This window comes from Rattus norvegicus, chromosome 2 (genome assembly GCF_036323735.1).
Source record: "Rattus norvegicus strain BN/NHsdMcwi chromosome 2, GRCr8, whole genome shotgun sequence".
Classification (NCBI taxonomy): Eukaryota; Metazoa; Chordata; class Mammalia; order Rodentia; family Muridae; genus Rattus; species Rattus norvegicus.
In genome coordinates this window covers 162,934,634-162,961,773 of record NC_086020.1, presented here as the reverse complement: position 1 = coordinate 162,961,773, position 27,140 = coordinate 162,934,634, and the positions used below count along the sequence as shown (strand labels likewise).

The 27,140-nt window shown below is 41.4% G+C and overlaps 1 protein-coding gene across 2 annotated transcripts in view; it reads left to right on the top strand.

Annotated features, from left to right (window-relative positions):
- Window positions 1-22,345, top strand: part of Golim4 (golgi integral membrane protein 4) — a 92,473-nt gene extending 70,128 nt beyond the window's left edge. For both annotated transcript variants that reach the window (NM_001399469.1, NM_001399468.1), the window contains 9 exons: window positions 1,458-1,619; window positions 4,280-4,582; window positions 5,554-5,801; window positions 6,608-6,690; window positions 8,080-8,189; window positions 12,018-12,185; window positions 12,514-12,582; window positions 20,109-20,180; window positions 20,529-22,345. In NM_001399469.1, the coding sequence (NP_001386398.1) occupies window positions 1,458-1,619; window positions 4,280-4,582; window positions 5,554-5,801; window positions 6,608-6,690; window positions 8,080-8,189; window positions 12,018-12,185; window positions 12,514-12,582; window positions 20,109-20,180; window positions 20,529-20,675 (1,362 nt within the window). In that variant the 3' untranslated portion in view covers window positions 20,676-22,345. The remainder of the gene's footprint in view (window positions 1-1,457; window positions 1,620-4,279; window positions 4,583-5,553; window positions 5,802-6,607; window positions 6,691-8,079; window positions 8,190-12,017; window positions 12,186-12,513; window positions 12,583-20,108; window positions 20,181-20,528) is intronic.
- The last annotated feature ends 4,795 nt before the right edge of the window (window positions 22,346-27,140 follow it).

Here is a 27,140-nt window from a genome sequence, read left to right as displayed (position 1 = left end):
ATTATATGCACGTACTACTCTGATACATATTTAGCCAGCTCACACCTTCACTTTTTGGAAACTAGAAGAGACAAAACAGAACTGGGAAGATGACTCAGACAGTATAGTGCCTGCCACAGAATCATGAGGACTAGAGATTGGATCCCCAATCCCTACAGGAAGGTCAGATATGGAAGCATATATTATAATCCCAACAGTGAGAAGATTGGAGAAAAGATAAGTAGCTCCTTGAACCCATTGGACAGCCATCCTAGCTGAATTCGTGAGATGCAGATTGATGAGAGACCTTGTCTTAAAATAAAAAAAGATAAGTAATGATAGAGAAAAGCCACTTGATGTAAACCTTGGGCTTCCACATGCACAGGCACACATGTACATGCACATGTGTATGCACATAATCACATAACCTGTATGTAGATCAAAGGTGGACACAGCACCACACACATACAAGCACATATTGAAAGAGAAGAAGAGATAAATGAGTGCTTCTCTCCAGGCATGGAAGTGCAGAGGTTCTGTGTAAGTTCTCTTTACACTCGAATTCTGGTTTTAGAATAAGAGAAGTAGTGCACATGAAATGTGTATGCTGATTCTGTTAAAGTTATTGGTGTACTTTCTACCTTTCTAGCTGTTTGTTTAAAAAAAAAAAGACACACTCCTCTTTATCTCCCATAGCAAATATACACCCATGCATGTCCTCTACTAGGCTTAAACTCAAATGCTGCTTTGTCATTTAAAGCCAAAAGGACATTTGGAATTGATGAATAAAAACTCAGATTCATTTTCTCTGTTGTTTTGCTGATCTCTGCTACCTCAGAGCACAAAATAGAAGGCAATCTAGAAGGTAGCAAGTAAATAAACGTATTAGAGCATAAGTCACTTAAGGAGAAGCTGAGCATAGATAGATAGATAGATAGATAGATAGATAGATAGATAGATAGATAGATAGATAGATGGATGATAGATGACAGATGATAGAGAGATGGATGGACAGACAGACAGACAGATGATAGAAAGATAGCATCCATTGAAAGCTGTAACCCAGGACATACTGTTAATGTGTCTCAATTTGAATAATTATGTAAGTCTTCAAATAGGTTTTTAATGTGATAAAGCATTGATTACATAGGTGTCTTTTAATAATGATGCTTATAATAGAATGATTGACAAAGTTCTTATTTTGTCTCACATAGCCTGGAAAACTAACCTGTCTTAGATTTTTTTTAAGTCTCTTAATTCTGATTCTCATTTGCATGTGCTCAGAAGTAGTCAAGCATGTCCAAAGAGGCAGTGCTAGTGCATGAAGGCAATCTGCTACTCTGCTAACAAACTCAAGTTTAATGCTTTTCCGTGTCATCCAGTGACCCTAAAAGCCCACCTAATTGACTTAGGAATGTTCTTTTTTCTTCCTCCCTCAAATTGTGTGATTTTCTTTCAACTGTACAATTTACACGCAGACTCAAGTTGCAGAATATAAACAGCTGAAAGATACACTGAACAGGATTCCAAGCTTTCGAAATCCTGACCCAGCTGAGCAGCAGAATGTCACATTTACCCATGGGACTCACCCTCCTCAAGGTTACAACGTAAGAGAGAAGCTGACAGGAGAGCTACAAGAGGTGAGAGGTTTGACCTGGGGATTCCTGGGAGGTGAAGTTCCCTTCCGGTGCAGCTGTCCTGAGGGGAACTGTCCTCTGTACACCCCACATTTCCTACCAAGCAGATTCCTAGAAGTTCTGAAACATTTGAATCCCCAGTAGGGTATGTTAAAGCGCAGGCTTCTTAGCCACAGCTCCACTTTCCAATTCAGTTAATTCGAGATGTGGCCTAGGGATTTGTATTTCTAACCAATTCAGCTAGTCTGGGGAACACATTGATAATTAAAGCTGTAGCATTTACTGGAAAAGAATTTTCTGGCTTTGTCTGTATCCATGTAAATTTACTTGTATTAAAGGAGCTCTGGTATCTGAATATCTGAAGGTGAGATAGTTCTTCTCTCCTTTGAATAGGTAACAGGTTTGAATAGCATGAGACTATTATGTGGTAACCCACTTCCATATTAAAGCTAATCGAATAGAAATTGGTACACTTCTGCTCTCATAGAGAGCACAGCAAATCATACTAAAATGTCTTTGTAACCTGGTCACAATTCGCTTTATTCTTATTCTTCATGAAAATCAAGACATGCTTGAGTATGTTTCACAAGTATAACCTCGCCAGCGTGGTCTTACTTATCATTAATTCTTACAAAGTTCCTTGTGTGGGCTGGGGAAGTGGCTCAGCAGGTGAAGGCCCCTGCTCTCAAGATTAACGGCTTGAGTTCATTTCATAGGATCCAAATGGAGGAAGGTAAAGAGTTGTCCTGTGATCTCCACATCACGCTGTGACAGGCTTGCAGTAAATGTTTGAGAAGTTGTGTCTGCAAGTGGCTAGCCATCTCATGGGGATAATGAAGTCAACATGAGTCGAGCTTGCAATATGAATGTTTTCAGCATGAACAGCACATTCCTTCAAAAACAGGCTTGGGGTTCTTGCAATGCGGTTTTTGGTGGGGATTTATATCCAGCAATTCCGACAGCACACTAGGAGAGCAGGCCTGTCATTTGATTCTCTGCTCTGCTAGTATGGCTTCCAGCTTACTGGAATCACTGTCTAATGATTCAGAGCTTGGTTTGCTCCAACTGGGAGTGGGAGATAGAAGTTATCTGCTCTAACCTTCCTCACAAGGACAGAGTGGGGATAAATGGCAGGTGTTTGAAAGCCCTTAGAGCCCTTGAGGAAAACATTTTCTACAATGCAGTTTTATGGCAAACTTGCCAGAGGACTTCATCAAATGTACACCTCTAGAAGGTCTCAGATATTCAAGGAAGAACTTTTCTCTCCATGCCATGCTTTACATTCTTGACTTTTACAAGAGTGATAATTATCTCCCTTCATAGAGGACTTCCCATTTAAATTTGCCGATGGTGTGGTCCTCTAGCCATCTCAATTATAAGAAGTTAATCTGACCACAGAAGTACCTTTTCTTGATAAAGAAAAGGGAAAAGGGAAAGGCACCACAGATTTTCATATGAGTGTTTCATCCTCCAAGCTAACAGAGATTAAAGAAAGATTGGAAAATATGGCTTAGACTCAACACATTTACAGAAGATGTTTTCTAAAAGTTTTTATTTCCGTGGTTTAGTTTTCTGTTTTGACAGTGTTTATCCTGTCAATTTATTATATATTATACTAATATCATCTATAATTGTATTGTTTATTGTAATAAATGGACAGATTGCCTTTGGTACAAAACGATGAAACAAGATTCATTAATATTTGATGGCCTGGCAAGGTGATTCAGTAAAATGTCTGCCACAAGCCTAGGTTGAATCCAACATAGAGGCCAATTTTTATGTGGGGTGTGCCTACAATTCTAGTGTTGGAGAAGGAAAGGCAGAGGATCTCAGGGGCTCATTGACCAGCCAATCTAGTCTAATTCATGACCCTGGAGTCCTCACGAGGGACCGTGTCTCAGTTCACAAGATATAGGCCTCCTGAGAAATGTGACTTGAGGCTGACATCATGCTCGCACAAGCTTCCTCATGCTCCCACACACTCCCACACACTCCCACATGCTCTCCCAACATAAACAGCTATGTGTCTGGGCACTCACAAGCACACTGGCTGGCACAAATTGAAATGTAACAAAGAATATTTTGTGTCTTGCTTAGCTAAAACTATTTTGTACAACCATGGATGTCCATTAGTAGTGCAAGCCCCTTCTGCTGACTAGTAAGTGAAGCTAATGAGAAAGCAACCCAGTTCTTCTTCAACTGAGTCTTAAAGCTTATCCCAGTCCTTTAAAATATCTGTTGAGAAGAAACTGACCTTAAAGCAGCTTTCATAAGCATCAGGATTGAGGATTTCCAGTTTCTATTTTTTTTTTTTTTTTGCTTGTTTTCCTTTCTAGTCTAAGCAGAGCTGGAGTCAGATTGCCTTTGAGGGACGTGCGTTCCTAATAAATGGTTACTGGTAGGCTTCAGTTTCCTGGTCTCTGAGCATTCTCTGAGATAAAATTTTGCCTGGATTATTTATGTCTTAGGGTGAGATGACACAGTGAGAATGAAATAGCTTCCTCGCACCTCTCTTCCTTTTTAGTCATGGCTGTGTATATTTCTAGACTCCAGGATTTTGCTTATGCTGTAGCCCTTTAGATGTGGTAATAGAAGCATAATGTCACCACATTTGAAATAGAAAAGTGTCATGTCTTATGATGTGCTTATCTTGAAATAACAAGGGGCAGCAGAACCATGACGCGATGCCTAGAAGAATGGAAGAGAAACCTTTGTCATCCATGCAGAAGGAAGCAGGATTTCAGGCTCTAGAAGAGCAGAACCAAGTAGAACCCAGAGAGCCTGAGGGGCGTCAAGTGGAAGAGGAACACAGGAAGGCACTGGAAGAGGAGGAAATGGAGCAGGTGGGACAGGCAGAGCATCTAGAGGAAGAACACGACCCATCACCAGAGGAGCAGGATCGAGAGTGGCGCGATCAGCGGAGACAGAATGCAGCCCACCTTCTGGATGGCCGCCCTCAAGCTGAGGTGCATGGGTGCCCACTAGAAGTTCTCTCTGATGGGGAGCTTGGCTTTAGTTTAAAATACTAATAAAAGAATAATAATAGCAACAGTAATAATAATGATAATGACACAATGAGACTGTGGAGATGGTCAGTCAGTGAAGTAAAATCTGGATGAACTCATTTTGATCCCAAATGCTGTGTACAAAGCTTGTGTGGTGGTATGTTTCTATAGTCCTGCACTGGGGAAATAGACAGGTGTCTGGGGCTCACCAGCCAGCCAGCCTAGCCTGACAAGAAAGCCCAGGTTTCAGAGAGAGACCATGCCTTTAAAAGCAAGGTGAATAGTACATAAAGAAGGACTCTTGAGGCATTCTCACACACACACACACACACACACACACACACACACACACACACACACACACACACAGAGAGAGAGAGAGAGAGAGAGTTTCTCCCTCCTCTCTTTGTCTCTGTTTTTCTATTTCTCCTCTTTCTGTGTCTTTCTCTCCTTTTCAACTCTCTTTCTTTGTCTCTGTCTCTATCTTTAATCTCCTCTGAATCAGTAGTATAAGCTGAAATTTGACATTTCCTTTAGCCTGAGACTAACATACATTTTTGGAGTTAGCATCCTTGGACCTTTATTCCTATACAAAGCCTTAGCTTCACACATTGTGCATTTAGTGTGGGGTTACCAGCTTGATTCAGAACCTAAAAGCATGAATTTAGTTAAGGTTGGAACTGATTTCTTGTGCTGTGCCCTGTAGTATTGAAGCAGGAGCACACTGAAAGGCCACCTTCCAGCTGACAGGTCCAGAAGAAGACCAAGTCCTTTCAGAAAAAGCTGGAAATTACAAGTTCTTAGGCTTTATGTACAATTGGCATTTACCTGATATAAAGTGTTGAGAAGCCTATCCTGCCTCCTGAGTTTGTCCTGCCAAGCAAGTGAAGGGTTTAACGCTCCTAGCTCAGCTTGAACCTTTTCTATTCTAGATTGAGCATTCAACCAAGGCAGCTACAAACTTCCGGTCCCCATATGAGGAGCAGTTGGAACAGCAGAGGCTGGCAGCAAGGAGAGATGAGGAAGCCCAGCGGCTGAGAGAACATCAAGAAGCTTTGCACCAACAGAGGCTCCACGGACAGTTGCTACGACAACAGCAGCAGCAGCAGTACCTGGCCAGAGAGATGGCTCAGCAGAAGCAGGCAGACCATGAGGAAGGCCAGCAGCAGTACCAGCTAAGGTAGCCTGCCCCTTTCCCTGGTGGGTGTAGACAGTCCTTCTTCTTTTGTCAAATCAGCATTGTGTACGTGTAGTGTATGGCAAGAAGACAAACTTATATTGCCCATGGAGACAAGATAGAAAAAAAGTATTAGGGAATTAAATGCTAGATACTCACTTTTAAGCATAATTTTTGTTCTGTCTAAACGCAATAGTTATCAGATAGTTATCAGTTGAGAAGAGGGCTTGGTGATAAAGGACTTACCACACAAATATTAGCACTTAAGTTCAAATCCCCAGAATCGATGCAAATCTAAGTACAGTGGCATACAGTCTGGAATTCTGGGCTAGTTCATCAGGATGGGAGATGGAGACAAGGAGAATCTCTAGAAGTTTTCAGCCAATCAGCGTGGAGTACGTAACAGCAAACACCAGAAAGTCAGGCTCTGAGTCAAACATGGTTGAAGACGAGGACACCATGCAGGGTTACCTTCCGACCCCGTGGTATGCTGCATGTTGGTGCACCTCTCACAAGACTTCCGTGCACACACATTGCACACTCCTGTGAAATAAAAGCAAGCAGCCTCAAAATCGCCTAGCATCCGCAGTTCTAACTTAATTTCATCAGGGAATGACAATTTATTTTTTAAAGGCTTTGAAAACATAGCTGGTATCACGATTACACTTTATTATGTGTCTAAATCTCAGAAACAAGTTATGGCTTATTCTAAAAGCTGAAATCTTTATTTATTCCTGTCTTAAAAGATAAATGACCTTTGTCAAACTGTGCTGGCTGATTGTTTATCTCCGAATTTGGGTCCCTGACAGGCAGCAAGCTCATTCTGATGCTGTGGAGAATGATGTTGCACAGGGAGCCGAGGACCAAGGAATCCCTGAAGAAGAGGGAGGTGGTAAGACTTCTTAGATGATGCCACTTCAGTCAGACTGCTTGGTCATACCACGCTATAGCAAGCAGCACAGTCCCTTGCTCCAACAGGCTAACTCCATCCCTGAATAAATGCAGAAGACAGCTGTGACTCATGCTAACACTGTTGCCACACTTGGTCTGAGTGCTGGTAAAAACATATACCACTACTGAAACCTGGCCACGATGGTGACTCTTTCCTACATAATTCTTACCTCTGCTCAAGGCTCAGATCTAGAGTGAAAAAAAAAAATGTAGTAAGCATAGGGATGAATTCTGTTGATGAAGGATGCAAGGACAGGCTGATAAGTTATTCTCTACCAGAGGAATGAACCAATTCAAGTCAAATTAAATTAAGGCAGGGTGCTTAACAGTTGTTTCTGACAATCAGTCTTAGGATTGGTGTTCTTTAGGAAATTTATTTGTTTACTACTTAGCTTGGGAATCTCCTACTCTTGTTTAAATGTATGTACACACACACAAGGCAAAAATTTAGTATGAAATTTATCAAATGATGCTTCCTGTGGAGATGGAGCTGAAGTTAACTCTCCTTGGTACCACTAAGTCTTAACGAGTGCTTGATTTTTCCAGAAAGTGTCTAAAGAAAAGCAAAGCCGCACACTCCATCGGCAGCCTGTTGTGGTATTTTATAACCCTAAGAGTCAGGAAAGTGTTGCATTTATGTCCCCCATGGGTCACTTTAACTTCTTCTACTTGTTGTTCATAAGACCAAGAGCTATTTGCTCCCTTCCTGTTTAATAAGTCCCTCTGAGCTTGCTAGCTGGCTCCCTGCTTCTTTATTGTCTGCAAACTAAATAAGTCTCTATGTACTTAACCTTCCATCTTAAGTCTTACTCTTCAAAGGATTTACAATTCTTGTGAGCTCTTATAATTCTGTTAATCTGAATTCTTTTGCCCCCTCAAAGACCAGTAAGTAAATCTCTAAGCAATTTAAGCATGGGATATGTTTTCTGTCAGCAGTAAGTTTGCTTCTGAGTTCACAGTCGTAGTTGTCCCTTTAGAAATGTCCTAATCTTGGAAAACTCTCTTTTCTCCTGATGTTCAATAGCAAAAGAAAAAAAATTACTTCAATTTTTTTTTTACTATGCAAGTTTTGTTTATTGTTTTATATCTGGTGGGGAAAAGCCAGCCTCTACTATAAATATTCCTTTAAGGGGGGTTGAATGGTGCGGTTATCCATCCCTTTGACATGCAAAAAAGGGACAGAACTGTTCAGGAAGAAAACAACAAACAAAAGCCAAAACAGATACATACGTGCCAATGTCTGAGATGGAGGTGCGATAGATAGACTATAAAAGAGGAAAAATCCTGCCCAATTCACACAGGGCTGATTTTGCTTCCATTGCTTTGTCAGCCTATGATAGAGATAACCAACGCCAAGATGAAGCTGAAGGAGACCCAGGCAACAGACAGGAATTTCATGAACCAGGACACCAAGAAGGCGACCCAGAAGCTGAAGCAGATGTAAGTGTTCTCTTCTGGTCCCGAAAGTTAGTAACTCACAGGCAGGCAGGACCAAAAAAGGGAACAGTGCCTGACTCCAGCTCCTGGCTCCTGGTGGGCCTTCTCATCAGACAGAGGAGGGCATCTTGTGTAACTGTGAAGGAAGAAATCAGAATCATTTAACTCCAAACCATGAGATAGGGTGTTGGGGATCACACCTAGCAAGGAAACAACCACAAGGAAGTCAGACTAAAACATGACGCAGTCAGCCTTGGTCAGTCAGACTAGATCAGAACTTCTAGAGAGTTCTTATACACAGTAGAACTTTGGCGTGTGGGTGGAGGAGTCTCCATGTGACAATTCTCGTAAGCAAGCTTCCGGCATGGCTACACTGAAATACTCTGGCATAATACACTGCTATAGGAAAGCCCCTGAACCTTTATCATAAGAATTAGTTCTGTGGACTGAGAAGCAGTGCTCAGGGCTCAGCTCTAGAGAGAATAAATTTGTAGTAAGCATAAGAATGAATTCTGTTGATGGAGGATTCAAGGGACAGGCTGCTAAGTTATTCTCCACAGAAGGAATGAGCCAATTCAAGTCAAATTAAAGTATATAAAGGTATATAAGTGGGAAGCCATTCTATGGCAGGTTCACTGGTCCCAATAAACCAGGCCAGTGAAGTTGTCATGAGGAAGAGGACAAAGGAAAGGGGCAAGAGAAAGAGCATGTGTGCACACACGCAAAGAAAATGTAGCGGGGGAGAAAGAAAAGAGAAACCAAAATGTATAGATTATAAAGGGAAGAGCTTCTGGGCGAGGGAAAGCCCAGCTCCTGGGCTGGAAAGGTATGTGTAGAGGGCAGTGTGTGCCAGCCATGCCCTATAATAGGTCGGGACTGAAGGATGCTCGGAAAATCTGAAAGCCGTGGCCACTTCAGTATAAAACATATATACCTTAGCCTTTGGCCTGATTCTGAATCCCAACACATGGGGTCACTTAAAGATGAGTTTCTATTCTCTGAAAGACAAAGCCCAGGATTAGTGCCTAAATAATTCTCAAGGTCTAGGGGAACTTCAGCAGGAGGCTGATTCCTAATTGAATAGCAAAGAATCACTAGGTTATGTGAGCACATCACTCCATCATTCCAGACCAGGCATCCCATTCTTCCTTCCAGTGAAGAGAGCAGGCCTGTGTGCTTAACAATTATGGTTTCTCCAGTGATTACTGGGGGCTGTGCTTTCTACAGTAGGGGTATGAGGAGATGGACTGAAGGTCATTCTTGGGATTAAAAAGAGCATTAACTTTGGCATCTTTTAGTCTGATTAAACTTTAACTTAGAAGAGCAAAATTGAGAAGTATTGAAAAATACAGTGACTCTTAAAGATGAAGAGGAGGGGACAAGCCAGAAAAGAGGTTGGAAAGGGAACAGGGGGAAAAACTTGATGTTTGTTGAGCATGTTATGTGGTCTGTTGGGTTGTCAAATGTGTCGTGCTTTTGTTCCATTCTTTGTGACCGTCCTAATAACAATGAATAAGGATGTGTGGCTTCAGGTTTAAAAAGAGGTTATCAGGTGCCAAGATGGTATACACAATTCAGACTGCAATTATGTAGATGCCTGGTTAGTCTTTGTGTTGACTGGAAACAAGACCCCTCACCTCTCAGGATGGGCATTCTAGGTCCTTAGCCCTATACTGGTGAATCGCAAGCAGTTGTGGAATAGATGCAATCTCCTGTTTTGTGTAAATGATGTTTGCAGTCTACTTTAGCTCTCCTATCAAATACTGCTAATAAACAGTACATCGCAACACATGTTGCGATGACATTCAGTCCCTGAGCTCTGTATAAATTGAGCCAGAAATTGTTCTGTCTATTGGTGCCAGAATGTTTCAGTAGTGGCTTGGAGCACCTTGATGCTGATGGCTTTTCTACTTAGCTTGCAGAATGCCTTCTTTTTTTCCTCTCTGCAATAACCTTTAGGAAAATATGTATCTGGGAGACTAGCACTGAACTGTTTCCAATAATGGGAGGAGGAACATATGAAGGCATGAGAATTATCCCTTGAGAACAAGAAAGCCAGAGCAGAAAAGCCTACAAGTGTGTAAGAGGAGATGAAGGCTGCCATTGGGGACAGGGTGGGTCTCACAGGCACTTAGGTGTAGGATGTGCTCCCTGGCTTGTAGGATCCTTTACTCTCCTGACATCTTTTTGGCCACTCTATTCAATGCACTGGAAAAGACTGAGGCCTTTTAACTGGAGATTGTGAGTTACCTCTGCTTCAACTCTGTATTCACTATTTTATTTGGTGAAACGTTTGTTTCCTGTAACCCCCTAATTGCTGCTTGGTTGGAGTTGGGGCTAGCATTTGCATTTTTATGAACTTAAAAATGATATTTAGCACTTTTTTCTTTATCCTTCACACAAATGATGAATAATTTATACAAGAAAGCCTATAAAACAAGAGGTTGTAGAGTAATTGGAATTGGATGTGAAGGTGATGACTTGTCTTTTATATTGAGAGCAGTGTCATTTGCACTTGAAGCTTCAGGCCAGGCTGTGCAGTAATAAGCCATCTGACACTGCAGGGAGCTCTTGGCCATGGTCAAGTGGCTCAGTGAATAGTAGAAAGAGCCCCTTGTCTGCCCCATTCCGAGAGACTGAATCCTACTCTGCGGCTTCAGCATCTCGGGAGAGTAATTCCCACTTTAGTCAGTGTCCTAAGACTTACCAAAGGATTGGGGACACCCCTAAGAAGCAGAGGTTTGTCTTCCCATCTGAAGATTTTTTTGAGGATGGGTATTATTTAACTGCTGACCTGGATGCTTAAATGAACAACTGAAGTAACCATCAAGTCAACACAATTACTGAGAACTTCTGTGAAAATATCTTTGGTGATATACTGCCTGATTTTTCCTATCACTTTCTAGAACAGTATTATTCTTCTTCACAGTAGCCATAGTTGATAAAAAAAATATGACCATGCTACAAAAGGACCACTTAGTCTGGATATGAGCTTTCTTTCCCATCAACTACTCTCTGCCTATATACATGTTAAGAATTTCTTTCAGGGGGCCTCAGAGATACCCCAGATAGTAAAGTACTTGCTGCACAAGCACAAGCATGCTCAGTCTCCAGCATCCACATATAAAGTCAGATGTGGAGGTGCAGGCTTAAAAGCCTGGTGCTGGGGAGTTGGTAACCGAATACCAAGGGCTTGATAACAAGCCAGTCTAGCTTAATGGATGGGCCTCATGTCTCATTGTAAGATATCCTATCTAAAAAATAGTGTTAACTGTTTCTGAGGAATGATACCTAAAGTTGACCTCTGGCCTCCACTCCAGTGCACTTCCAGGCAGATATATATATACACACACACACACACACACACACACACACACACACACACACACACACACTTGCGACCAACACACACACTTCTCTCGAAATTTCTCAAAAAGAGAAGTTGGTGTGAAAGTCAGCATATCAGAAAAGAAGAGCTATTTGCCCATTTAGCTCTCTCATCTTGATTATGACTGATTTATTTTTTTCCATTTGGCCCTCCAACTTCTCTTACAACTGTTGGCTATGTTGTGAAACTTGCATTACTTACTGCTGGGATTGTGAGGAATCACTTGCACAAATGAAGTACTATTTGGACCTCCTCAATCAATCTGATTCCTTAAACACTGACAAAGCAAGAGTTCCATCTTGGCAAGGCTTGGGAAAGATTGATCTGAACAGTCCCATGAAGGGCAATTTCATCTTCAGCCAGCCAGTGTATGACCTTCCCAGTGAAATTAAACTGGAGCCTCAGTTTTAAAGTGGTAGGTGCTTTCTATGAACATTTTGCAGAGGGCAGCTGCGCAGGATATAAACCCAGCAGATGACCCCAACAATCAAGGCGAGGATGAATTCGAAGAAGCCGAGCAAGTGAGAGAAGAAAATTTGCCAGAGGAAAGTGAAGAGCGAAAGCAAAGCGAAGCAAAGCAAGGGAATGTGGAAATGGACGAGCATCTGGTGGTAAGATAATGCCTGGGTGAAGAGTCGGTTCCGCCTGCGCATTTTACGAAATGCCTAGTTTATGGGGCAGGCGAGTGCTTGTGTGGGTTAAAGAAGATTTGCCACATTAGCGAATCTTGGACCCTTGTGTGAGATGCTATGCCTATAAGCCTGTATCCCAGAGTCAGGTAAGGGATGACCCCCACACTCTCCATTCAACATTTCTGGCTACTAATGCATTTGCAAGTGGACTTTTCATCATGGTATGCTCATTCTTTGACCCAGCATCCCGACAGATGATTCTCGAAAGTACATATAGTAACATGAGCCTCTGCTTTTGTTTCAACAGATGGCAGGGAATCCAGACCAGCAGGAAGATAATGTTGACGAGCAATACCAGGAAGAAGGAGAGGAAGAGGTATAAGATTGCATGGGCCAGGGCACACTGGGCATGCTACCCGCAAACAAATCTCAGTTCTGTGGACTCTAACATTCAGACTTAAGTGGAATGAGAATGGGGTGGGAGGGATCTTGAAGACTATGTAGATCATGGCAGTTGAGAGACTCAGAAGATAAACCAGAGTAACCTTAAATCACCACAGATGTGGAATTGAGAAGACCTGTGGCAGACTAAGATTCATGTGATCTTTCTGAGAGTGTCCACACATGTATTTTCTCACATCATACAGAGAACGAGGCTCCTTATATCCAGGGAATATGGACTGACCCCTAGAGCTTTCTCTGTGGAGTTTTCCCCATGCCTGTCAGAAAGATAGCCCACTGTGAAAGTAACTTTTATTCACCGGATGTGATTTTCTTTTAGGATGCTTATTGTTGAATAACCTCAGCCTTTCTAGTTCTCTCTGAACTCTGGCTGGCTGGTTCAACTCAAACTCCTCTCCAAGCTAACTGATTCAAATTGGCTTCTATCAGCTTCTGACTGAATTTCTCTGCTTGACTTCAAACTAACTCTGGCAATTTGTTCTAATCTTCTGACTCCTTCTTATTCTCTGCCTTCAATTGTTTCTGCTGACCTGAATCAACTCACAAACAAACTCACCTTCATTGCACTGCACTCACTGTACCGACTCCCAACTAATTCAAATCCCGATGCACAAGAACTCTCCCTGTGCCGTTCTTAAATAGCATTTCTCCTGACAGCTGAGCACATCCTATATCTGACTCATTCTGCCAAATCTTTCTGGTTTATTCCTTTGACCCTCAATTAGATGTCACTTTCCAACATGGCTGCTTCTTTCTGCAAACTAATTTTACCTTAAAAACTGTTCACTAAGGGCGTATCTGGAGGCCAGATAGAAGGATTAAAGGTCTGTGGCATGTCTGCATTCCAGCCGGACCACACAGACCTAGGTCTTTGGATGTGACTCCTTGCCAGAAAAGCTATATATAAAATTCCTCCACACCCCACGGGGTGAACTGGAATCCATGGAACTCACTGCAGATGTTTCTAGAGATGTATCAGTCTTTCATTCTGACCTCTTTCCCCATATGAATCCAACTTCTTAATTAAGCCTGATAATGAGGGTCACCTGGCAAGTGAGAGGCCTTGAGTTCAGTCTTCAGAACACCTTCTCCACCATAAGGAAAAGAAAGGAGGTAAACTATGGAAAGGACTGGGATTCATTTGAACAAAACACATTTAGATCTAATTTTTAATATGAAAATTTATTTTTTTCTTTATTGTAAACTTTTGATGTATTATCGGTAATGATTCTTAGAGAAAACCTAGCATAGTATCTCATTCCTGGGATTAGAGAGCTGGTGAGTTCAGTGTGTGAGAGCCTGTGGGCTGCAGGCATGCAGGTGTCTCTTGAGTGAAATCCTATACATGAGTGAGCCTGTCTTAGTTAGCATTTTACTGTGGTGAAGAGACACCATGACCACAGCAACTCTTATAGAGGAAAACATTTAACTGGGACTGCCTTACAGTTCTGATGTTTAATCCGTTGTTTGGAGCAGGATGTATAGCAGCATGCAGGCAGACCTAGAGAGTCCTACATCTGAATCTGAAGGCAGCAGGAAGAGTGAGCCACTAGGTGTGGCTTGAGCTTCTACAGCTTCTGCAGCTTCTGTATGGCCAGTGACTGTCTTCCTCCAATAATGCCACACTCGCTCCAAAACAACCACATGTCTTTATGCTTTCATATAGTGCCACGCTTATTGAAACTACCACAGGGAGTATGGTTTATGTCAGGTCAAAACCCCACATTTACTCTCATTGTAGACAAGTCAGTATTTCCCAAGTTAAAGCCCTAAGAACCACTTCATAACTAGTATCTTACAAACAGACAGCCTTCTCCCTGAAGGAAAGGGCAGATAGGAAAGTAGCCGTATGACCACGCAAAGACTGGCCCCAGGGAAGAGAGCAAGTTCAGAGAGCTGGTGCTCCGCTCCAGCACTCTCAGCTGCCTTCCCGAGGCTCTGCCTCGTTCTTCCTATCTCTGTCAGCTTTTTAGAGCCAGTGCTAAACTTGTGTTTCTCTCAAGAAAAGAAAAAAGCATGCTGCTCTTTATGACAGGCTTGAGCTTAGCATTCTGTCACATTTCCCTTCCTGCTGTTTGTCTTCATGAAGACCCAGAGATTGTCTTTCCAGGAAGAGAAAGGAGCAGCCTTGAATATTAAGACATTTGCTGGAGAGAGCGATTCATCAGGACCGCTCTTGTAACAGAATGTCTAGACTAATAGGCCTTTGTTTCCTTATGTCAAATGGGGATGGGGGTTGGGGAGTGGCAGCTTTGAGGGATTAAGAGAGAAAGGGTTCACCTTGGCTTCCTTTTAAAAATTCAGAAGGGTAAACATAAAAGTTTAATCAGTGTTTGCTGATTCCTTCTCAGCTCTGTAGTATGATCAGTTAAGGTGAAGGAGAGCAATCCTGAGATGGGAGAGGGATAGGGACAGAAGGACAAGAAATACAAGCAAGAGCATGCCACAGGGCAAAGGCTTGTGCTGTTCCACTGCAGCCTTCTCCCAGAGGGCATCCTTCCCCTCCCCTGTACCCAATATTCCTCTCCTTGGGCTCTTCTGAGGTTATAACACTGTCTTGTTGTACAAAGCCCGAGGCCCTTCCTTGAAGTCTTATAGGTCAGTGTCTGTACTTTCTAACCCCCTGTTGTATTAGCTCTGGATTAACACACACACACACACACACACACACACACACACATACACAGTAGGACTACTTCCTAAAATTCTTCGTAAAGCTTTTCTTTCCCTTCACTGACACCCTGTCCACTGAGCATCCCTTGCTGTTTTCAGTTCTTTCTATTGGATTTTTTTATTTACATTTCAAATGTTATCCCCTTTCCCCCACCCAACTACCCATCCCTTCCTCCCTACCCATTCTGACATTCCCCTACACTGGGGGTCCAACCTTGGCAGGACCAAGGGCTTCTCCTTCCATTGGTGCCCAACAAGGCCATCCTCTACTACAGATGCAGCTGGAGCCATGGGTCTGTCCAGGTGTACTCTTTAGATGGTGATTTAGTCACTGGGAGCTATGGTTGTTTGGTATTGTTGGTTTTATGGGGTTACGATCCCCTTCAGCTCCTTTAATCCTTTCTCTAACTCCTCCAATGGGGACCCCATTCTCAGTTCATTGGTTGACTTCGAGCCTCCACCTCTGTATTTGTCATGCTCTGGCAGAACCTCTCAGGAGACAGCTATATCAAGCTCCTGTCAGGATGCACTCTTTCCAGTGCTCCCAGACTTTCTATGCAGGAAAGAAAAGAGTAGATGTCACATTTCTTTCCAGCATCAGTAACAGATGAGGTGCCGAACAGCCTGCAGCAAGAAGAGCAGTGAACTAAAAGCATGGATCCATTGTTTCAGTGTGTGCTTGGGCAGCATTCCTGGATTATAAAAACAGTGAAATTCTGAAGTGGCTTCATCCTCATCATCTCCTCTTAGCCTCAGTATTTTAGCTGCTCTATAGCTGCTGGGCTGAAGACTTATAAGAGCCCTCAGTTTCCTTCCCTCCAAGATAACACTTGAATGCATTGGTATTAATATTTAGGCCTTGAGAATTGTATCCTATCAGCCTTACATCTGTCAGAGCTGCATTCATCAGACTTCCTGGCTTGAAAATGGGAAGCGAAGGAAGGGAAGGGAAAAAGAGGGAGGAGGGGGCGAGAGAGCTTGTGTGCGTGTGTGTGTGTGTGTGTGTGTGTGTGTGTGTGTGTGTGTACATGTGTATGTTTTGATGAGTGGGAAGACATATGTTATGCAGGTACACATTCATATGTATTCCCATGAGTGTGGTGGCCAGAGGGAAGTCTCACATGTCATCTCTCCTCTGAAGGCATCGACCTTTTTTTTTTCTCCAGAAATCAGGTCTGCCTTTTGGCTTGGCATTCATCAGGTAGACATGCTGTCTATCCAGAAAGCCCCAGGAATCTGACTGTCCCTGACTCACCAGTGCTGGGATTAAGTGCATGCCACAGTAAAGCCTTTATACATAGGCTCTGAGCGTTGGCATGTGGCCCAATTGCTTAGCCAGCAAACACCTCACTAACTACGCTATGCCCCCTGCTTTTCACTACCTTCTTTTAATCCAGTCATGTTAACTTTCTAAGACACAAAACTGATGATTCCCGAACAGCCCTCCCTGTTTATTTGCTTACTATTTTTAGACTAAATATACTTCCTGTAATATTTCTCTCATATTTCTAGCATTATAAATCTTTATCTACTTTTGAGTAAAGAGACATTATTACATAACTAAAAACTGGTAGGTATTTTAAAGTACTTAAATGTGAAAAATAGTTGAATGAGTTCATGAATAATTGAACAATTTGAATACTTTCATGACTCCAGTACAGCAAAAATGCAGATTAGTAAGAGTATTCTCAGAGAAAAGGAAAAGGTTACTGGCCAGAAGAAGACACATGTGACACCTGATGTGACCTGGTCACATGATCAGCATGTCAAGAAACGTTTCCAAGACTGAGGGTATGGCTCAGCTCTTGGCCAATAAATAGGAAGCTTAAGATCTGCAAGCAACACCTAAGCTGGGTGTGGTGGTGCACACTTAAATTCACAGCATTTTGGGAATAGAGATAGGAATATCAGAAGTTCAAGGTTGTTCTCAGCTACATGGTGGGTGATTTTGAACTCATCCAGGGATATGAGGCTCTGCTAAGAAGGAAAAGGGGGGGAAGGGAAGGAGGGAGGGAGGGGGAAGGAAAGGAGGGAGGGAGGGGGGACAGAGGGATACTTCAGTGCTTAGCTTCTGAAGGTGATGCCTCCGGATTCCTAGCCAGGAATATAGTTTCTCTCATATGAAGAAAACTTTTACTACCAATGATAGCACAAGACAGTGAGCCAACACTAAGTTCAGACACAAGGTTTGCTCCATTTGGTAGGATTCTTTTCTCAGATTTCAGAAGCACAGATTTTAGGGCTACAAATGAAAAGTGGCATCTCTGAGATATGTTCAATGAAGCTTGGTGCCAGTTTTAGTGGTATATTAAGCCAGGCTGTTGTGGAAGATGTGAATAATCAAAGGTGAACTTTTGACCTGGGGCTATCAGCTTAAGCATATTGTAAAGCTCAGACACACACTGTCATCTGTTCTGACTTAGTAATGTAATTAAGATGAGCCTTGTGTTGCTTTTGCCTCAAACATGATGAATGGATTACTATTGTTCTTGTAAGTGTCTATTGTCTCTATGGCTAGAATATTATAGAATATCATTTTTTTTGATTCCCCAAATGAAAGACCCACTTAAATCATCAGTTCCCAACTATAACTAGAATGACAACTGGGACATAAGCTAAATTTCTACAATAGAGCCAACGAGTAGAGAAAGGCTGTTATCTACCCAGCCAGGAATTTTTAACTAGCATCCAGTGTACTCTGGGAGGTAGTGTCCTGTCTCAGCTATGACCAAGAGTCACCTAGAGAAGTTCATGAAAAAATACAGATACATAGACCAAAGCTGCCTTGGAGGAAATCAGATTTTACCTTTCAAGGGCCCTTGAAGTCAGAGCCCTTTAAAAGCTCTGCCTTCCAGCAAGTGGATAATGATGTTTTCGGAAGCTCTGTTTAGATAAATAGTCCCAGGGAAAGCAGCTGGGGATGGACTTTGCAAAGTGTGACTTCTAGAACTTGTGTGAGTGGTTCCACTCATTTGCAGAAAATTCTTTCACTACATGCTTTAAAGGATCCACAACTCTCAGACCACTCCTCCTCTAACACACACATAAACACCTGGGGCCATGGACTTCTCTTAAGCACTTTTATGCATGAGAAGTTTGAGTTTCAGAAAGGTCAATTAAGTTTCTCAGAATCACATAATTGATAATTTAAACTCTAACTACAGCTTACCCAGGCCTGACCTGAGGTTGACATTGCTAAGTATTTTATGAATTGGAAGTGTAGGGTAAATGTGGGAGAGTTCTTGGTGGAAATTAATATAGAAAAATGATAGTAACAGAAAGTCACCATGCTGTAACCCTTAAATAAAACAATTGACTTAAGACCCAGTTATAACTGGGAGCTGTAGAGTGACATCTTTAATCCCAGCTCTCAGGTGGCAGAGGCAGGTGGATCTCTGTGAGTTTGAGGCCAGACTTTTCTATTGAATTCCAGGACAGCCAGGGCTACAGAGAGAGACTCGGTGTTGATTAAAACAAGAAACAAACCAAAAAGGCATAGTCATTATGAATGATATTACTACATGAACAGAAGTCAGGGACCTTTCCCATGGGGTGACTGGGTGGACCATCTGCAGTTACTGAATAAGCAGAGCCCTACTGTGTCATCAGGGACAAATGAGTCCAAGGGGCTTGCTGACAAGATGGAAACAGGCCACTGGCGTGCCTTTGTATGTGCTCACTTTCAACTTCCACTCACCTCCACTGCTCTTTTCATGCCCTCCTATTTCTGCAGTTCTGTAATTCCCAGCATACCTCAGCTGCATATCTGCTACCAATATTAGGGGTCCAGCCCATGCATGCTCTTTGGTTGATGGTTCAGTCTCTGTGAGCCCCCATGGCCCAGGTTAGTTGACTCTCTAGGTCTTCTTGGGGTGTCCCTGACCCATCTAGCACAAGATTCCTCAAGCTCCTCTGGGTTTCTCCTGCTCTTTTTGAGGTCCTGAGTTCAGTTCCTAGCAACCACATGGCGGCTCATAACCATCTGGAATAGGACCTGATATCCTCTCTGGCTTGCAGCAGTGCATGCAGGCCTAACACTACACAGTGTATGATTGTCTACAGAGCATAAGATGGGCAGTTTTGTATTTCTAGGACTTCTATCCAGTCTGACCGACAGATTTCTGGAGCTCTCCCATTTGGAAGAGGAAGTACAACCGTTTGTAAAGAGAGCTGCCTCTCTATCTGCTGACTGTAGAATTAATTCATATCCAAACAAATAAGAGATTTGAATCCAGGTGTCTTTCTTTGAGAATCATACTGATTGTAACAATTTTATTATTGCTTGACATTTTCATATGTTTTAACAATGAATCTTAATCACTTTCCTCTCCACTGCCCTTCCCCATCCTCCTCCCTGATTCACCTTCCTGTCCTTCTACCATGCTTCCTGTCAACACGCCTTCTTCCTACTGCCATGTCTGCCTTTCGAGTACAGCCCACTGAGTCTAATTAAAGTCTCTTGAACAAGCATGTGTGGGAGGTAATTTACCGGAGCAAAGGCAACTGATCAGTGGCTATGTCACTGAAGAAAATGACACCTGTCCCTTCAATAGCCAGGAACTGCTAATAATTTCTACAGAGGCATATCATGCAGTTCTTCACACCTAGTTAAAAAGTCACAATTTTGGCTTTAATAATTTTTCATCTTTAATTTTAATTCCTTTTTGTAAAGATATGATGTTTTGAATTAATATCTCAGAAATTGGAATATTTTGTTATAAGTATTTAAATGGGAGAGCAGCACTCAGTCTTTGTGATCTGTTTCAGGTTCAGGAAGATTTGACTGAAGAGAAAAAAAGGGAATTGGAGCATAATGCTGAAGAGACTTATGGTGAAAACGTATGTTTATTTCTTTGCATGTATATATATGAATTAGTAGTGTATGCCTATATTGATTGGTACATCACATTTACACATATAAATCATATAAATCACACATATGCATACAGACAGGAACCAGCAATATATTTTCTGCATCTCTTGACCGATGCCAAATTTAGGAGGCCCACCTAGGATTACGAAAAGTTATGATAACTAGGAAAATGAGGCCATGGCAGTATTGTTTATGAGATCATTTTTCTTCACATCTTTTATTCCTCTAAAATGAATTATGTTACATCCTTTGTTAAAAATCCCCAATCCTACATCCTCTCTCTTAGTTGTTTTTTTTTTTCTTTTATCTTTTAGCCTGATGATAAGAACAATGATGTTGAAGAACAAGGAGTTCCTAACAGGGCCCATCCCAAAGGAAGACAGGAGCATTATGAAGAGGAGGAAGATGAAGAGGACGGGGCCGCTGTCGCTGAGAAATCACACCGTAGAGCTGAAATGTAACTGGACCCGGTTTCTAGACTGTGCTCAGCCAACAAGTTTTTTTTCAAGCTGCTCTAAAACAAATCCCGCCTACTGAATTCTAGAGTATTTAATTACATGCAAAAGTAAGGGTTTAGACTTTTTTTAACTTTTTTATTAGAAATGCTATACATTTATATGAATATATTTTGATACCTTAGGTGAGAACTTCTTTTATAATCAAGTTAAACATGGACAAGAAGAAAAACAGTAAGACCTGGCTTCAGGTCTGAATCTCATTTCTCAGCGATGGTAGGATGATGTGCTTGGCTTTTGTGCATGTCTCAGCTCAGTACTCTTTTATTCTCTGGCTTCTGGGTTGGCTACTATTTATCTCAGATAAAATGCAGGATATAGAAAAAAGGTGTACTGAGAAACACTGTGCAAATGCGAAGGGAATGGCTGGTCGCTTAGTGGCTGTTCTTGCAGGTTCTTGTGTACAGCTCTGGAAGGATGTTACTACTGCAGGGCATTGGCAAATGAGATTCATCTGCACAGTGGACATGCAAATGGAAAGCCTGCGTGTGTGTGTGTGTGTGTGTGTGTGTGTGTGTGTGTAAACAAAGACATCGTTTCTCGAGCTTTCAGGTCACTTACAAGAATACGTAGCAATGCTTAAAATCACGGCAGTCTTGCTTGAGAGGAATCAAGTGTGAAAGTTGAATAATATTAATACCGCTATGAAAGTATCATGGACTCAGTCCTGCTATAGAGGCCAAAGGAGCTGACACACTTTAAAACCTATGTAGTATGTGCGATGACGCTTCCTGGGGGAACTCCCAGTCTCCGTCATTTCTTCTCGAAAGTCTCTCAGTTATCTGCTCATCATTATCCACTTTCTACAGCATATGTTTCTTTCTTAAGCTCTGTGCCTTGGTATGTAACCATTTGATTCACAATTATGGATAGGAAAGCATGCAAAGCTACAGTTTAATATGATTATTTTTAAGAGTATATGGTAAAATATCTATAGCACTATGATAGGCACCCCACCCTTAGTGGCTTTACTATTTACCCAGAATTGACCTGCCTTGGCCTATGAACAAGGCATTCTAATGGCTATAAATAATAATAATATCCATCCTTTACAAGAAAACGCAAACTGGAAACTTTTCCCCGAAATGAGCACATATTTTAGTTTAGATCGTCGATATTGTTAAACACATCGAAATGGGCCACAGTTAATCTGTGTGTGGTACTTTCAAAATAATAAAAGCAATTTCATTTTCTGTTATTATCAGGTGAATGTAGTTTTAGTTTTTAATAACCACACTTATGTATGGTTTTGATTTTCACAGCTGAGCAATTGTGTTTGTATGCATAGAAATGTTCTGTTCAAATTTTGTTTGGATTTCCAGTAACCATAAATCATATCTCATCTTTATGTATAAAAGCCCCATATGTAATGTAAAATGTATTATATTGTACATAATACTCAGAATACAATTATTTTGGTAAATTAGTTTGTATTTTTAATGTCCCTTCGCAGTATTTAATTATTTGAAATATATTGAAATTTGGGTAATAATCAATAAAGCTATAAAAAGTTAAGGGTAAGTCTTTTAAAGCATCTAATTTTTTAGTGGTTTGTGATCTATGGTTTTTCTTTACAGGACAATATAAAGTAATGAATTATTAAATGCTTCCATCAAGCTGCTTTTTCTTTCTTTTCCTGCTTTGACTGGCTCTTGACTTCTCATCCCCGAACCCTTTTCTAAAAAAGAAGCTAATGATGTTCATTGTCTTTAAGGGCTAGAAAAAAGAAATTGAGCTCGAAACACATGTGAAAACATGAATGTCATGTCCAACAATTCATATGTAAATCTCTCCATTAAAGCAACCACCACAAACCATTCCGGAATATTTCTAACACCTTGTTAAAAGAACATTCTAGTGAGAACTAAATCAGACCCAATTTCTATTATGGACCAGAATAGACGTAAATGATCACAAATTCATCTTGACAGTTATTCTTATAGAATTGATTGACCAAAGAGGAGGGCTGTAGATGACGCCGTTGGTTCAGTGCTCACTTTACAAGCAGGAGGACCTGGCTAGATAAATCCCTAGCACCCAACAAACAGCAGGGGCACCTGTCATCTTAGCATTGGGAACATGGCAATAAGGGGATCCCTGGGGTTCGGTATAGCTGAATCAGTGAGTTCCAAATTCAGAGAGAGACCCTGCCTCAAAAAAATAAGAGATTGATAAATAAAGATACCTAATATGGATTTCTGGCCTCCACATACACAGAAATCAAAGAATTTCATACCTGTGATTTATTAGAAGGAACAGAAAACTCTCAATTTGGCGTGTGTGCAGGGTAGCACAAAAGAGTACACATTGTAATGACTTGTTATTTGCAAGAGTGATCAGACAAGTTGCACAGGAGTGGCTTGTGCTCTCCCATTAGGATACCTTCCCGCAGCTGTCTATTACTTGATTTGTTCATACGTATTTCCTGCTGGCTGTCCTCTCAGTGCAGTGGTTTGATGTGTGTGTTTGAATGCATTGCCCACAGAGAATGACTATTTGGAGTTGTGTCCTTGATAAAATAGGCGTGGCCTTGTTGCAGGAAATATATCACTGGCAGCGGGATTTGAGGACTCCTAGGGATCAAGCTCTACCCAGTGTAGAGAGACCCTCCTCCTAGCTGACTTTAGAACAGGCTTTCCTGGTTGCCCTTAGATCAAGATGTAGAACTCTCAGTTCCTCCTCCAGCACTGAGTCTGCCTGCAGGCTGCCATGCTTCCAGCCATTATGATAATGACTGAACCTCAGAAATTGTAAGCCAACCTCAATTAAATGTTGTCCTTTGAAAGAGTTGCCTTGGTCATGGTATCTCTTCAGAGCAATGGGAACCCTAAGACAGTCGGTCAATGAGATAGCTTCTTATACCTCCCCTTTAAGTGCTAGTTCTTTTCAAGTTTATGCCACAGACTTTGTCTCTGTTTGACCCTCCTCCCTGGTCTCATTAATTTGATCAATTTTAATGTCCTACTATACTAACTTCAAAGTCATAATTTTTAAAACTGCATTTGCTCGTACCTTATAAAATCTTTCTCAATAAAAACACTAATAAAACCTTCTCTTTCTAAGTTGTCTCCTTCCACTAAATACTGCCAAATATACACACAAAGTCCATCCTTAACCCTGTCCTCCCATTCCACAGGCTCCTACCAGCATATATTCCATTTGCCCACTATCCTGGTCCAGGCCCCTCTTGTCAAAATTTTCCTGCTACTTTCTTCTCTTCCTTGTTCTTAATCTCTAAAGTCTGAACCAGTAGAGCTTTAAAGGTAAGCTTAACACCACTCCATTGTGCAATAATTTAAGAAACTGCCATTTCATGTGAGAAAAAAAAACCAAAATTTTGAACATGGTCTTCCCCATTCTTCACAAGATAACCCCATCTGAATTCTTCAGCTGGCTAGCTTACTTTCTAATGAACATAATAGTATGATTTGTCTAAGTCATACAGATCTTCCCCAGATGTTCTAGATAACAGGCCTTGGCCCTGGTCTCTGAATTAGAAATAGACTAGCAGAGCTGATGATACTACCCCATCTATTTGCATAAACCACATGACTCAGTCAGAACAGATACTTGATTCCACACATATCAGTTTGATTTCTTCTCTGGGATATTGCTTTTGGAAGGCAATTTTAACATGGAGTCCATGAATAACTTCTAACAGTGTTCACTGGGCATTATATTTTCAAGGATATTGGTAGAATTAGTACCATCTTTCAAATCTTGAGATATAGAACTCCAGGCCATGGGGGTTGGGGGCTGGGAGGGGGTGACCAGGGGTTGCCTTCTGGTTTTCCTTCAGGTCAAGATTTGGACAAGTTTCCTAGATGAACCTTTATAAAATGAGAATTTCCTAAGATAGAGGATCATAAATTAAGTCAGTAGTTTACAGGAGTGAAACACGTACATAAACTCATAAGACTTGGAAGGGAGGGGACTGGTGTGACAGAGAAGCCACTGCAGACTTTGGGCGCGCTGTTCAGATTTCATTCCTTTGCCGGATGAATGCTTTGGGTCTCACCTTAATCAGTTCCTTTGGGAACTGATTTTGAAGTCGGAATATATTTAGTGAACAGTTGTGCACAGAGACCTGCAGTGAGGAGTCCTTGCCACCCAATGAGAGCAGCTGAGTACAACACAGAGAAGGGTAGGCATGCCGACATTCTCATAAAACTTAATGTAAACGGCAGAGAGGGTCTGGTCTGCCAACTATAGAATGCTGATCTATACGGCCCAAATACTCTGGTGAAAATATTATTTCAGTAGGAAACACGATTTGGGGGTCTTCAGGTATGTATTTCTATTCCTTTGTTCTTATCCCTTTGACTTTTTAGTTGGCAAACACCCAAGAGTCTCTGGGCTGCTACATCTATACACCATTTTAAGTAATTGGAAACAAAATATATTTGTCCTTTACCATCTTGGCTGACCTTGTTCTCCCCATTCTCTGTATGTTACTAATGGAGCTTGAAATTAAATGTCATTTCTGTTTATCTGTTAACACATTTCTGTTTTTCTATTAACACATATACAGCATTGCCCCAAAAGTCCATGTCTTCTAAAGAACTGGTTCATTGGACAACATAGGCTTGAGCAAGATCAGATAATGTCTTTTGACTTGGTATGTCCTTTCCTCTCTGAAGATTTAAAGTATGTGCAGCAATTATATTGGCCATAATGTGTAACAATTATCCTGTTCACTCATTACAGCTTTCGGAGCTTTGGCTTTTGTGCACATTTGACTTTTGTGAAATTCGTGTACTCTACAAGAATTAGTCATTAAAGGTTTTATTGATTGATTGATTTTAATTTTCAGACATGGTCTTGTTAAATTACTCAGGTTGTGTTTGATAGAATTCTCCTAGTTTCAGGCCTCCAGCAGTTGGAATTAATGGCCTGCAAGACCTGAGTATGGCTTTGATGTACATGGGTGAGCATTGGCAGATAGTCGTGTATATCCTCATGCCAGTAGTGGGGAGTCATAAAAGCATGTGTAAATGTGCATGTGGAGTTCAGAGGACAACCTCAGGTGTCATTTCTTGGAAGTTCTCTACCTTGCTTTTAAAATACTAAGTTTCTTTCATTCGTTTTCATGGGTCTGGAACTTACCAAGTAGGTTAGGTTGGCTGGACACTGTGCCCCACAGTCATGCCTGTGCTCACCTCATTAACACTGGAATGATGTGTGAGTAGCACTCTGCCCAACATGTTTTAAAATATGGGGCCTAAGAATCAAAATCAGGCTCTTATACCTGTAAAGCCTGCACATTACCAACTGAGCTATCCCTTTTGTTCTACCTTAGGCATTACAATAAATACTGTCAAAATATTCCTTATACCCCTCAACCCTAGCCAATTACTTTCTGTGATGGTTTCAAAGTCTGCTGAGGAAATCTTCTGGAGTCTAGCTTTCCTTCTCTTGAGTGTGCAAAAGATTGCTTTACTGACTTAAGAATCATAAAGCCTAATAGTGGTAACCATGTGGGTCTGAGTGTCAAATCATAAAAGGTACAATATCCTCCTTGCTCTGGCTTTTGGGTCAATCATTATGAACATTCCACCCACCACATGCTGGGGCTATTGAACCAGTCTTTGAAGGAGGCTTATATCCATGCAGAAAGGAACTGGTATTTCCTAATAATGGCAAACTTGGATTGAGGGAAACTTCAAAATCCTGTCAAACCTTCAGATGAAGCAATTTGATTGTATGTCATGAGAAACTCGGCAGAACAACCTAGACAATATCATCCCAGCCAACCCTAGATTTCAGAATATTGGATACACAGCAGTAACCAAGATCTATTTTCAGACATTTATGAATCAAAAGTGGGCTGGCCCTGGGTTGACAGCAGTATACAGCTCCACAACCATGGGCCATCTAGCCAGGTGCCCCACTGCATTTGTGTAGAAGGTGGACTTCATCCCAATGAACTGAACAAGCTTAAGCCAATTCACTTGTTGAAAATTATTAGATGATTTTAATAGATATTGATAGCCACTTGGTTATGGGTTTTGTTCTATTTTTGTTTTCCTGTGTTGTTTTGTTCAGAAATTCAAGCTGTTTCTCAATATAATTAGATTAGAATCCCTGAGAGAAAAGCTTAGACACTAGTATTTACTTAACTCAACAAAAAACCCATCATCCAAACCAATGTCATGGTAGGGACACTATGATTCTACATGGATAAAACACACAATGAAGCTTGGTGAGGATCTCAATTCTGACTGTAGAACATATGAGCATACATGTGTTAAACTTCATGGAACTGCCACCAACAAAGTTAAGATTGCTTCTACTGAATGATAATTGAAAATGAAATAATGTAGCCTATGCAATCTTTTTGAAATACCTCAAGTGATTAGTGTTAGGCCCAAGTGAGTTTCCTGGGTCTATGATTCTAAGGGATGATGAACT